The 13723-nt window shown below is 34.3% G+C and overlaps 1 protein-coding gene across 2 annotated transcripts in view; it reads left to right on the top strand.

Moving 5' to 3' along the window:
- RNaseZ (ribonuclease Z) overlaps positions 1 to 13723 on the top strand; it is a 336200-nt gene that overhangs the window by 77040 nt on the left and 245437 nt on the right. The window contains exon 5 of one of the 2 annotated variants that reach the window (XM_090407252.1): positions 7814 to 7868. The exons of the other annotated variant lie outside the window; for it this stretch is intronic. Within the exon in view, the coding sequence (XP_090263378.1) occupies positions 7814 to 7868 (55 nt within the window). The remainder of the gene's footprint in view (positions 1 to 7813; positions 7869 to 13723) is intronic. 2 annotated transcript variants of the gene reach the window in all.

Raw genomic sequence — 13723 nt, 5'->3', positions numbered from 1 at the left:
TGGATTTTGTTGAACTGAGTTGGACAACATGACATTTCAGCATCAGTTTTGAATTTATGCATATAGCTATTAAATTCATATATACATATATATATATATATATTCTTGTGAGTGGCCCAAGTATCTGATGGTATGAAATGCTAGTCAAGATTTATATGTCCCCCATTTTTTTCCGCATCCTTAATATATTTTTCATGTGCATCTCTCCTGATCAGAGATCCCATCTCTCCAACATAGCAGATGCTACATGCACAGAAAAGTTTGTACACTCCTAGTTTCTTAAGTGGTGAATGAGGCTGTTTTTGTGACTTCAGCATCATGGAGACTTTTGTCATTGGCATGAAGGCAACTTTTATGTTGTACTGTTTAAGCACCTTGGCTATCTTATCTATGACATTCTTTTATGTTAGGTAAAGAAACTACACTTTTGTATTCTGCATGTGCTTGTATTGCCAAAATATGTAATGGCTTTTGTAAAATGTTGTTGATAATTTTAAGATTGCAGCTATTTTTTAGGAGTATTTCTTTGAGGAGTACCTCAAGGAAGTACTCCTTGAGTACTTCCTTGATAAATTACTGTAAAATTAAATTATGGGTGGATAGTGGTGGTCTACTTTGTTGCCAACAGGCTGTTGGTTTGAAACCAGCTGTGACATGGATGTAAGCATACCAGGAATTAGACAGGTGATTTACATTTTTCAGTGTGGGAGTGCCACCTGCTTATTTACTAGTCACCTAAAAGGGAATGAAAGACTTGAAAGACATGAATGCCCCTTCAGGTGACCAAGAATACCTTTATTGCCATGCTGTAGGTTCCAGTTGTTCATAAGGTTGGATTATCATTTTTAAAAAAAGTGTACACACAGGGTCAGAAGGTAGCTGCGTACACCTCAGCTCCATATAAGATTAAATATGTAATGCCTAAAACTTTTATGAAATAATCATTATCAAAATCAATAACTGAAATAAGAGCCAACATGCTTCATTTCGGCGAATACCACATTATTTCTTAGCTGAATAAGAAACTCAAAGATAGGAAATCTGATCTAAGAGTTTCATGCCGAATATAGAAAACTATATAAAGATAAAGATCGGCAAGTTCAAGCATAAGCCAACACCTGGTAGTGCAATGCTAGGGCGACTCGTAGTAAAGGTAGAGTATGCTCTGATCACTGTTCTTACTATTTTCCCATAATGTAAAACACACCTCCTAGGAGATGAATTACTGTTCTACATTATGAGAGAAGGTCACTACCCAGACCGGTTTCGAACTTTTTTTGAGGTCTCATCAGTGAGTAGGTAGACCTAGATGTAATACTAAGGTTTCAATGGTCAGAACTTATATCTTAATTGTATGAGTTGCCAAAAAAGGTGCACAAATACAATTTGTATTTGTGCACCTTTTTTGGCAACTGATACAGTAAATATAATTTTGTAATTTTTTCCGAGGTGCCTCGGAAAAAATTACAAAAATCCTAAAAAAACATGACTTAACTTCTTGTTACAGACCATATAAAAAATTGGCTAATAACTGTGGCCTACTTTGGCCAAACAGGCAGGACAGCAAATATCAGAATTTCAGAACACAAGGACTACATCCGGTTTCACCAATACAGCCACTCTGGTCTTGCTGACCATGCGCTGGATACCTGCCATAGAATACGGTGGAAGAAAGCCACGATAATATATCATAGTAAATAAAAATATGAAAGGCTTTTCATATTTTTATTTACTACTAAGAAACAATCTAAACCTCAACAAATTTGGCTGCATGAGACTGCCTCAAATTTGGGAAACCTACATCAGAAGACCTTTAGCCCAATCGCACAAGAATACCAACATTGCCCGCTAGGGGGCACCATCAGGACTTTAACAGAAATAATAGCTTCCTGCTTCTTCCTCACTTACTGTTTGTTGTGCCTGCGTGCATGTGTCTTGTTCTTAAGTTTCTTGAAAATGGCAACGTGACATTGCCGAAATATTGAAGTATATTAAAATTTATTTTAATGTATATCCTTTTTTGACGTTGTAATTTCCTTAAATTATTTAGTAAAAAATAAAAAAAATAAGAAATAATGTGGTATTCAATATCCACTTAAATTTGAATGACATTATCAAAATGATTATTTTGATAATTACACCTTTTTGTTATAAATTAACCTTGCAAATTTCTTAGAATCAATCTTAAATTTTTCTTACAGATTATATGGGTTTGGATCTTCTGCCAATTAAATTGGTCCACATAGATCTCAGTTTTGTCTCAGCCTCTTTTCTGCTATCCTGGCATGAGATATCTCTTGTGCTTAACTTTCTCACTTCCCATTCTGTTTAAGTTACCATTGGTTATCTATGCTCACACATTATTGATTGCTGACAGTGGTAGGTTCCTTTCTGACATCATAATTTTTAATATGATTCTCTCATTAATACCATCTGTTTACTCTAATTTTTCTCCAAAGTCTAGTGTCATTAGTCTTTAATCAGCAGATCACCAACTATCAGATCTGTAAGTTAAAAATGTTTTGGCCAATTTCTGTCTTACGTAAATTTATTCAGCTGGCTGCTCAGCATACCAGCTTTACTTCTTCTGTTATCTCTTTCCATATTTAATTTCACCTTGACTAAAAATTGTATGTAAACAGCTGAAGTATTTTATTTGTTCTATGGCTGCACGTTGAGAATGCAGTTGATGTTTTTCAATTCATGCCTAAAAACATAGTTTGTCTTTTAATTGCTAATTTTCATACCATGCTTACAGCAGATATTCTTTTTAATTAAAGTCACAAAGACTTGTACTGGGTTTATTTAGAAATATAACATCTGCATAAAGTAAAATGAGTTTCAATATATTCAATTTTCATTTTTAATTTTCATAATATGATTCATATTGTTGATGAATCACACTGGATATAGTGTGCATTCTTGTCTTACACCTGATTTTTCATCAGACCATCTTCCTATCGATGCTGGAATTTTAACAGCTGACTTACAAAGCTACACTGGTGTTCAAAAACTAAGGACAAACTACATTTTTCCCTGTATATGAAAGAATTTTGATGACTACATCCAAATATGGACTTAAATTTATTGTCAACATACTAATAATTTCTTTTACACAAAAAACGTGTTATAAATTTTGTACAAATTAAATTACAATACATTTTTGGCAAAAGCAACAAATTTCCTAAGGACTTAGTTAAGGAATTAATGTACAGTGCTTATAGAAAACTATGCAGAAAGACATTTCAATATGGAATATGTCACCCTGAACTGCGATGCAGCTTTCATAATGTTATACCATGCTTAGCACTAAATGATTCAGGAGTTATTGAGGCAAACTGCCACACTCCTCCTTCAGAGCAAGGATAAGGCCTTGTTTGTTTTCTTGAGGAGAATTTCAAGCATCAGTGCATCTCCTTATTGTGTTCCAAATGTGCTCTATAGGATTGAGATCTGGGGAGCATGTTGGCCACTCGATTCGATCATTATCCGCAGTCTCCAGAAGTATCTCCACTGCTCTTGCACGATGTGTTGTGGTATTGTCATCCATCAAATTAATTCTCTGCCCACATCACCATGGAACAATCAACACGACATTGAAGTACTTCGTTGCAATATTGTTCATCAGTATTGGTGAACAATATTGCAATACCTTCCCATACCATGACTTCCCACTACCGTATCTATCCCTTTCAAGAACATTCTCATGATGGTAAGCGGTACCACTTTCACAATAGATCAAGTGTCATCTAGAATCAGAGGAAAGATTAAAACAACTCTCATCTGTGAAGAGTACATTAGCCCATTGATGTCTTGTAGAATTTTTATTGATACAATACAACTGAAAATGTAGTGTATGATGAGCTGTGGATTAAGGCACTGCTTCCCAAACTGGGGGCCATAGGTTTTGTTGAGGGGGGCCATGAAATAATGAAAACAAATTTAAAATGTTTTAAGACTAAGTAGATTTTTTTTTATTTTAAAAGAAACTTATTTAACTTTTATTATTTATTTCTTTTTTGTTATTTTTTATATTTTAATGAAAAAATTCACACATTGGTGTTGGTTCACAAACTTTGCTTCTTGCGTATTTCGGCGCTTAATGAATATTAGTAAATATTGCTTATTCATATGTTTCATTTCAAAGCAGTGGTTAATTGTATTTACTTCGAATGCTCTCCAGGGAAGCTCCAAATCTTCCTGTCCCTTTCATCACGTGTTCGTAATCAGGGACTCGTTTTATATTATCACTCTCATCCGAGCTAGTTTTCTGTTACCAATAAAAGTTTTGTATATACTTCACACATGAAAAAAAGCTTAAACAAGTTCATGTGGGGAGATAGTAACTCGCTTGCAGTGGTAAACAACACGCCCTTCCTAACAGCCACTATACTGCAGAGGCAATAATAAAAGTACTTTTATTATGCCAGTGAATAAGGTATGAGGAGTCTGTGTAATATATTTCTCAACAAATAGTGCAATTAGAGACAACTGGGATAAAAACACACTAATTAATGATTCACATGTCCCCTCATACAGAAACTATGCTGTATAGACTGAAACAAAACCATATGTTGCATGGGCAAACACAGTATCTAACTAAAAACTATTGTTATTGATTAAATGTGTGTGAGTTCGATTTCCCAAGGCAGCGATAAAATTCAACCGAACGTGTTAAAATTCGTAAAAGTGTTAAAACTAAGTAATATATATATATAATGAATGTTATGGCAGTTTCACATATGGAATTCGGTTGAAGAGAGTTAGCATTTCAACTCAATTGTCAGCTATGCTTTTATCTTTTGGTTGCGTGATCTTTTGTTAATACTGCACCGATCATATGCACGTTTTAATAACCTGCCTTTGCTGTCTGTTTCGCGTTAGGCTTAATTAACTTAAAAGTCACAAAAGAGAAAAATGCTCCTGGTCCGAGGATTCCCTTATTCAGGTAATATTCACTAATTTCATGTTATTAGTCTGCGGTGTGCTAGTATCAGTAAGTGGTGATATTATTTGATCTATTCTACGTTAAAAAATTTAACCCTGAGATGGATAAGTGGCTGATAAAAAAAAAAATAATAAAAAAAATTCCCACGAACAATCAGAAGCAGAAACAGACTCAAAAAAAAGGACAGTATTTCATATTTTACCAGCACAGTCCGCATTGTCTTCAGAACCAAACGGTAAGAGGCAAAAAATGTAATATATGCATTTTATTTTTGCAATATTCGCTGTGTATGTTTTGTATTGAATACAAATACAATAAATATTATAATAATATATCTCTCTATTACGATTTTTTTCGAGGGGGGGGGGCGTGAAATATTATAATTTTTGCAAAGGGGGTCCTGACATCCAGAAGTTTGGGAAGCACTGGATTAAGGGATGCAGACAATCTTTGGGCGTATAGGCCTCCTTGTCACAGACATCTTGCCACAGTTTGTCAAGATATCTGTGTACCTGTATTTGAATGAGACTGACTTGCAAGCTAACCTGCCAGCATGGTATGTCAGTTATATTTTACTGTTATAACCAAAAATCTGTCTTCTTGCTCCATGGTAGAGTGAGGACAACCTCTTATTAACCATCTGGAACACATTCCATTGGTTTGAAACTCTGTCTAGAGAGTCTGGATACAATGCTCTGTGAGATTCCAAATTCTCTGGCAATATCAGTAATTCTGCAGCCATCTTAGCTTTCCAATAATTCTTCGCCATGTGAAATCATCCAGATGATGTCTTTGAGACATTACAAGATATCTAAGTTTGCAACTTTATTCCTTTATGTAAAGAGCTCCATTCATGTAATATCACAACCTTTTGCCTTTTATCCTGTTGAGTGCTACCACATGACCCTTTTGCACGCAATTCGAAAATTTGAACTGCTTTCTACTTGAAATCATCATTTATACAAATTGCCACAAGCTAATTTGCTCTCTCTCTCTTAGGAATTCAGTCATTAGTACTTTTAATCTTCAGAAATAGTGTTTGTCCTTAGGTTTTGTTCGACACCAGTGTATATATTATATCAGTCTGTATATTGTCCCTCCCTTTTTTTTTTTTTTTAACATGAGTTGCATTGCACTTACAACTGTACACCGCATAACTGCAGCATTTCTAGCAAATTTTCTTTTAGCACCTTGTCATATGCCTTGTCCAGATCTACAAAGTTTAAATACAGATCTTTGTTATATTCCTATGAGTTCTTGAGTGTTTGCCTCAAAGTAAAAATCTTGTCCCGGCAATTCTTGTTTGGCATTAACAAGCCAGTTTGTTTCTCTTGAAATGTTTTTTTTTAGCCTCCTTTCACAAAAGCATGCCTTAAACATTGAATAAGGAAGGATATTAATTAATAATTATTTAAATAAAGAATACCCCTTCTTTCCTTTATTGATGATGTGGTGAAGAATCCCCTCCACACACACACACACACACACACACACACACACACACACACACACACACACACACACACACACACTCTCACTCACTCACTCACTCACTCACTCTCACACTCACTCACTCAGTAGATTAGCATTCTTTGACAGTTTAATGTGTAACATTAAACTGTCAAAGAATGCTAAGCAAAACACATTGTTACTGAACTTTCCACAATAAAATTTACATAAATAAAAAATCACAAACATAATTTAAATATTAAATATAAACAAAAAAACTAATTAACATTCCAATTTAAGATAGCATTATGAAGAAATATTTCAGAATAACCAGAGGTGCTTGCAGGGCTTAAGCAGTCAGTGCTGTTTGAGAAGTACATTACAGGTCATTGTCACCCGTGGACGAGTGACCATATGTTTTCTTATATCTAATGAAATTATTGTATTGGAAATAATACAATGCAAATTTATATATCACAAAATCCATATAGAACATCTAGTACTAACATACACCCTTGTAAATATACATAGGTAAAGTTACACAATACTTCTGTATTTTTTCTATTTATCTGTGATAGCATATACAGGAAAAAAAAAAAAAAAGGAAGAAACCTTTCACTTGATTGTATGCTTAGTGATAGAGAGAAGAAATTTGAACTTCGAGTTTTTTTATTTAAAAAAAAACAACAACTACAAATCAATCATTATTTAATAATAAATGATATAAAACTTTGATGATAATCCCACTCATGAAAGAGTGGAAATCTATAGCATATTAGTACCATGTGTTGCATATAGGTTAGATAATCTTGCATTTAGGCAAAAATCAATGGTTGAAATTGATTTTTGCCTTCAATCCATTCAATGGTTGAAACTCATTGAATGGATTGAAGATAGCAAGCAGGAATGAACTAATCGACAGTTTATTGGCTAGTAGTTTGTCACCAAGACATTTTTAAGATGACTTCTGTTGCCCTTTCTGTGAAACTTCAAGCTTTAAGTCTTAATCACTTCCACTTTGTTTGCATGTGTACTCATTACAGTTATTTTTCCCTTGATGATGTATCTGACAAAGATGAAATATTTTAGTCATTAAACTGTTGTTTAATTCCTTCCTATGTGCTATCTTTATTCCATTGAATTGTTTACTTATGTTTAAATAATTGAGCAATCCAGTTTTAGAATCCTTTTCTAAGCCACTTCATGCTTCAGTAAGCAGGTTGTTGGTCTGACAGCAGGTGATGAGATCATCTAATACATTCACAAACATCCATGCCACAGCAAGATTTGAATCCATAATCCCACCTGTTGGTTTCCAAATGGAGATTCTGTCTACTCAGCCACCCAAATAGATTATTATTACTCTGACGGTTCTGCAGAATTTTTAATATTAATACTTGTATTTGCATATGCTAGGAGAAACTGTGCACTTCAACTCAAGGATTCACAGCACTAGGAGAGCTACAAGTAGGTATGTAATGCAAACGATCATTTTAGCTTGTTTTATATAATGCTGTAGTAGTTGTTTTCTTGAGAGAGAAATATATTTATGGAATAATACAGGGTGGCCTATAAGTCATGGAACATTCTGTAGAAAGGACCAGTGAAAGGGTCTTTGTGAAGCCGAAAATGGATGGTATTTATGTGATGTGGTTTTTTCATAACTAATAAAAAAAATCTGGTGATGTTAAAAAACTTGTGCACAAAGATGGGCCTTTTCTACAATATGTTACATGACTTATGAGCCACCCTCTATTTTAAGTGTCCTAATAACACTGAAAATAAATTTGTTTTCAGTGTGGTATTACACCATAAAAGAGAATTTTAACTTTATGTAGAGTTTTTTAAGTAATGATTTAACTTAGTTTTTTTATATAAAATTTGATGTTTGCTTTTCATAACAATGTCTCCTCTCCACTCATAAATATTCCTTATTGCTATTTTTTTTTAAAGCCACACATATGGCTTTAAATCTAACATTCATGGATTGACCTGCAGTATAATAGCAAAAAAACTTCACTCATAAATATTCCTTATTGCTATTTTTTTTAAAGCCACACATATGGCTTTAAAATCTAACATTCATGGATTGACCTGAAGTATAATAGCAAAAAAAAAAAAAAAAACAAATTCTAGAATACCATAGGATAATAATCTTGATTCCCAACTTTTCCACGCATATTAGTTTTGAAATTATTTGAATGAATAGATGGTAGTTAAGTCCCTCTTGTTTTAGCAAGTCATGAGGAAAGTGGCAGAATTAAAAAAAAAAAAAAATGGTTATGTGTAATTCTGCCATTCCACTTTCCCCAAATAATTTTAGGCCCTTCACTTGGCCTAGCCTTGCAGCCTTAGGTGCTTTGACAGTTGATCAGAAACAAAAACTACAATCCAGTATGCAGAGGTTGAATCTTCACTATCATTGCTTTAGGTTGTAGAACAATTTTTATTCTTTAACTTGTATTCTTTAGTTTTGAAAGCATAGTAATACCCCACTTAAAGCTGTCCCATTTAGCACTGTTTTGCTGTAGTGCTCCTGCTTAGTTTCTGAAAGTAGCCTTTACTGCATCATCATTACAGCTGTTCCAGAGTGGCAGATGATCATGCAGTGGATGCAGATCACTGTATTCAGTGGGAAAACCTCCCTCTTCTATAGAAGCAGATATAAATCAGAGAAATAATTTTGGAATCTTCCACAGAACTACAACTTTCTCCAAACCTAAACATATTTGGTTGCATCACATTACCATTAATCTGGGAGACTATCATTTTGAAACCTTCAGCAGGATTCCATCACCTCATCCATAGAAGGCATCAGTTAGTGTTGTAGGAGAAGTGCCTACCTTTTGCAATCAGTATATGTTAGCCTTCCTGTTGATGTGTATACATTCATGCACATGCTTACTATATTTCTTTGCACCCATGAAGTTGCCTTGGTGACCAAGATGAAGAAGTGGGTTAATCTAATTATTATTATTATTATTCAGCCAAATAAATTTAGTTAATTATCTCCAGATGTGTGTTTTTTCCACTAAACATCAGCATGAGTGATTATCTGGATGGACCTGTTATTTCTTTCAGGATTCTCCATGAATGCAGGTAACAAAGTTTCCAACAATGGCGATCTTCTCCATTTGTTTCCTATCACTCCGGTCTTCCCATCTAGTTGGAGGTCTGCCAGGTTTTCTCTTGGTTGATATTGGATACTAGTTTGTGACACAAGTGGGATCTACCTGTTGTTGTCACGTCTCGCAATATGACTACCCACTGTGCCTTGTTGTCATGTATGGTTTTCACTACTTCTTTTACTCCAGTTAATTTTATGATAGCTATGTTTGTGATATGGCCTTTTTTACTTATCCGTAAGATTCTTCTTTCCATAGCATGCTGGTTGGTTTGAAGACTTAAGTTCCTCTTTTTGTGTGGTGCTCCAAGTTTCGGAGGCATACGTTAAAGATGGAAGGACATAGCTGTTGAAAATGCTAGCTCTTATTTTGATATCTAACTTTAAGATCTGTGATTATGGATTTTATACAGTAAAATGAGGTCCATGTAGCTCTTTTTCTTTTAGATATTTCTTCAGAAATATCATTGTCCATGTTTATTGTTTGACCAAGGTACGTGTATGATTCATTCTACACTTTCTATGATGATTTTATTTAGTTGGATGGTGTGGGTTTGGCATTATTTATTTTTCATCAATTTGGTTTTGTTAGGGTGAATTTTTAGTCTTGTTTTATTACAGGCATGGTGCACTTGATGAAACATTGTATAACTTGCAGAGAGTCTTGAGCTATAAGTATTATATTGTCTGCAAACATTACTATTTGTAGCAGCTCTCCATCGATGTTTAGGTCACCTTTTAAGTCAATTTCCCTTAAAGTGCTTTCCAGAGTGCATGTAAAAAGGTTTGGTGATATGACATTTCCTTGTCACACACCTCAGTTTATGGTGATAATTATTGTTCGTTGAATAAGGTTATTTGTGCAGAGCTACCAGTGTTGATTTCTTCAATTAGATTGATGTGGACTGGATCGATGCCTTGTTCTAGTAGTGTCTCTGAAACTGCATTATGTTCTATGGTGTCGAAGGCATTTTTAAATTTGATAAATAGAAAGCAAAGAGGGATCTAGTATTCTTTGCATCATTCACTAAGTTGGGTGACTACTTGTATGTGATCTATTGTAGAATATCCTTTTTTGAATCTTGTTTATTTTTTACTATTGTTTTCTTGAAGGGTGGTTTTGATTCTGTTTGATATAATTTTTGTCATTAATTTATATATATGTGATAGCAGACATATAGGACAGTAATTCTTAAATGCCTTCTATGTTGATGGTATTTTTCCTGCTTTTATGTATCAAGTAAATCTTTTGACCATAGCTTTATAGAGTTGTGGTCTTCCTCGTTGAATATCAGTTTTCATCTGATCAGTTCCTTGAGCTGTATTGGGTTTCATGTTTTTGAGTGCATATTCTTTTTTGTCTGTAAGCATTTCTGGTATATAGTATATATTATCAAGTTTTGGTTCAGGTATAGGATATTTTGATGCAAAAAAGGTCATTGTAGAAGTCTTGTACTATCTTTTCCTATTTTTGTTCTGTTTGTGTGTCTTTTTCTATCTTGAACTAGTAATGCTGTTGGGATTGGCTTTTCATAATTAATTCTCTTTTAGCTCTTTTTAGATTCAGTGGCATTTTTCAGCCCTTTTTCCCTGTAGGTGCCTTGTTCTAATAGTGCCTCTGGTATCTTCTTTCTTAATACTTTGCAAATAATTTTGTATTCAAGTTGTGAATTTGGTTTATCTTTCAATTCTCTATTTTAGTAAATTGAAGGTTTATATGGAGAGTCTTTTTTTTTGGGGGGGGGGTTCTTGATTGACTTCAGAATTTTCCATGCACTTGGATAGATTTTCCAGGAGCGTGTCATAATCCGTCATTGTCGTATTCAGTAATATTCCATTCTGTTTGATCAACACATTGCTTAAACAAATCTGGGTCTAAATGTTTGAGTGTCACTTTGCATGGTTTGCATTTGCCATATTTTTTCTTCCTTTGGTCAATTTGTAGATGGCTCTTAGTGGTTGGTGATCTGAATATGTCAAAATGCTTTCTACCAATTGTTCCTACATCTTGGACTATTCTTTTGCAGTCTGTTAGGATTTCATTTCTTATATTGTCATTTGGGGATTCCCAAGTTCACCTTTTTCTACTCTTTTATTGAAGAAAGTATTCACGATGAAAAATTTTTCTGCTTCTGCAAATTCTAGAAATTTCTTTCCACTTTCATTTCTATTACCTAGTCCAAATTGACTGATGAAGGTTTCTTGATTTATGTCCTTCCCAATTTTAGCATTAAAGTCGCCACAGACAAAAGTGTATGTGAACTTTTGCTGTAGCAGCTCCTCAAGATTTTTGTAGAATTCATTTATCTCGTTATCACTTCAGGCTGACGTAGAAGCATAACATGTGATGATTTTTAGGGTGGCCTTTCTTTCAAGATCTATCATCAGAGTACCAACTCTTCTGGAGAGAATGTTACACAAAATGTTCATTGTTAGTCTTTTAATTATAATGAATCTGACTCTGCCTTGTTTTTAATTGTTAGTTGCTGGGCCAAGGAAAATTAATGACTTGTCATCTCTTTTTGTTTTGTTTATGGCTAGAATATCTATTTTTGTGTTGCCTAATTCTTTAAATAGGAAGTCAATTTGAGTAGTCACTTTGCCAGAGTGTGGGTATTCGGAGTATCTACAGCCAAGGTAATCTTTCCAAAAGATGGATTGCCTTCATTTGTGGGATTGTTAGCACCCCTGACTCTTCCTTTTTCTTTTCTGCCATCGTAGAAAAGTGGGTGAAAGTCGCACAAGATTCAGGGCCTATTCTTCTGTTTTATTGTCATTTGCCATGTTATTGCTGCTGACTTTTGCTTTAGTTTTCTTAACTTTGCCAGCCTCGGTTCTGAAGTACACTACTTTCCTCATTCGCATCCTGTCTGAAGTACAGAGAGGATGACGGGCACCACATGAGATGAGGATAAGTTCAATTTGACTTCACTGGACTTGACCAAAATTCCCATGGTTGCAGGAATTATCAGCTCCATTACCATTTTTGATGTGACATGTCATAAAAGCTCAGTGAAGCTCTCCTCCCCATGAATGATTATCACCATCTAAGCATCATCATCAAATTCCTGCCATGCACCCTCAAGGGATGTACAGGATATGATAGTTCTACATGAAAAATTTACATCATTACTAACTTCCTGTCTACAATTTTCCTCCAAATCAGTCTGTTACTTGTCAAGACTCCAACATTATCAGATCTTGTATTTCTATCGTCTAAGACAGCGCTTCCCAAACTGTGGGCTACGGCCCTCTTCGGGGGGGGGGGACGTGAAATAATGAAAACAAATTTAAAATGTTTTAAGACTAAGCAGATTTTTTTTATTTTAAATGAAACGTATTTAACTTTCATTATTTATTATTTCTTTTTTGTTATTTTTTTATATTTTAATGGAAAAATTCACACATTGGTGTTGTTGGTTCACAAACTTTGCTTCCTGCGTATGTATTTCAGCACGCTTAATGAATATTAGTAAATATTGCTTATTCATATGTTTCATTTCAAAGCAGTGGTTAATTGTATTTACTTCAAATGCTCTCCAGGGAAGCTCCAAATCTTCCTGTCCCTTTCATGTGTTCGTAATTAGGGACTGTTGATATTGACTTTATATACATATCAAAACTCGTTTTATATTATTACTGTCATCCGAGCTAGTTTTTTGTTACCGATAAAAGTTTTGCACATACTTCACACATGAAAAAAAGCTTAAACAAGTTCATGTGGGGAGATAGTAACTCCCTTGCAGTGGTGATTTTAACCACACATTAATTAGTGTGGTTAAAAACACACTAATTAATGAATCACATGTCCCCTCATACAGAAACTATGTTGTATAGACTGAAACAAAACCATATGTTGCATGGGCAAACACAGTATCTAACTAAAAACTATTGTTATTAATTAGATGTGTGCGAGTTCGATTTCCCAAGGCAACAATAAAATTCAACCGAACGTGTTAAAATTCGTAAAAGTGTTAAAACTAAGTAATATATATATATATATAATGAATCTTATGGCAGTTTCACATATGGAATTTGGTTGAAGAGAGTTAGCAATTCAACTCAATTGTCAGCTATTCTTTTATCTTTCGGTTGCGCGATCTTTTGTTAATATCACACCAATCATACGAACGTTTTAATAACCTGCCTTTACTCTCTGTTTCACGTTAGGCTTAATTAACGTAAAGGGAGAAAAGTCACAA

The sequence above is a fragment of the Typopeltis vanoorti genome, chromosome 17 (genome assembly GCF_054136105.1).
Source record: "Typopeltis vanoorti isolate ZY-2024b chromosome 17, IOZ_Tvanoo_1.0, whole genome shotgun sequence".
Classification (NCBI taxonomy): domain Eukaryota; kingdom Metazoa; phylum Arthropoda; class Arachnida; order Uropygi; family Thelyphonidae; genus Typopeltis; species Typopeltis vanoorti.
The sequence above is the reverse complement of the archived record's forward strand: the minus strand, read 5'-3'. Positions and strand labels throughout refer to the sequence as shown.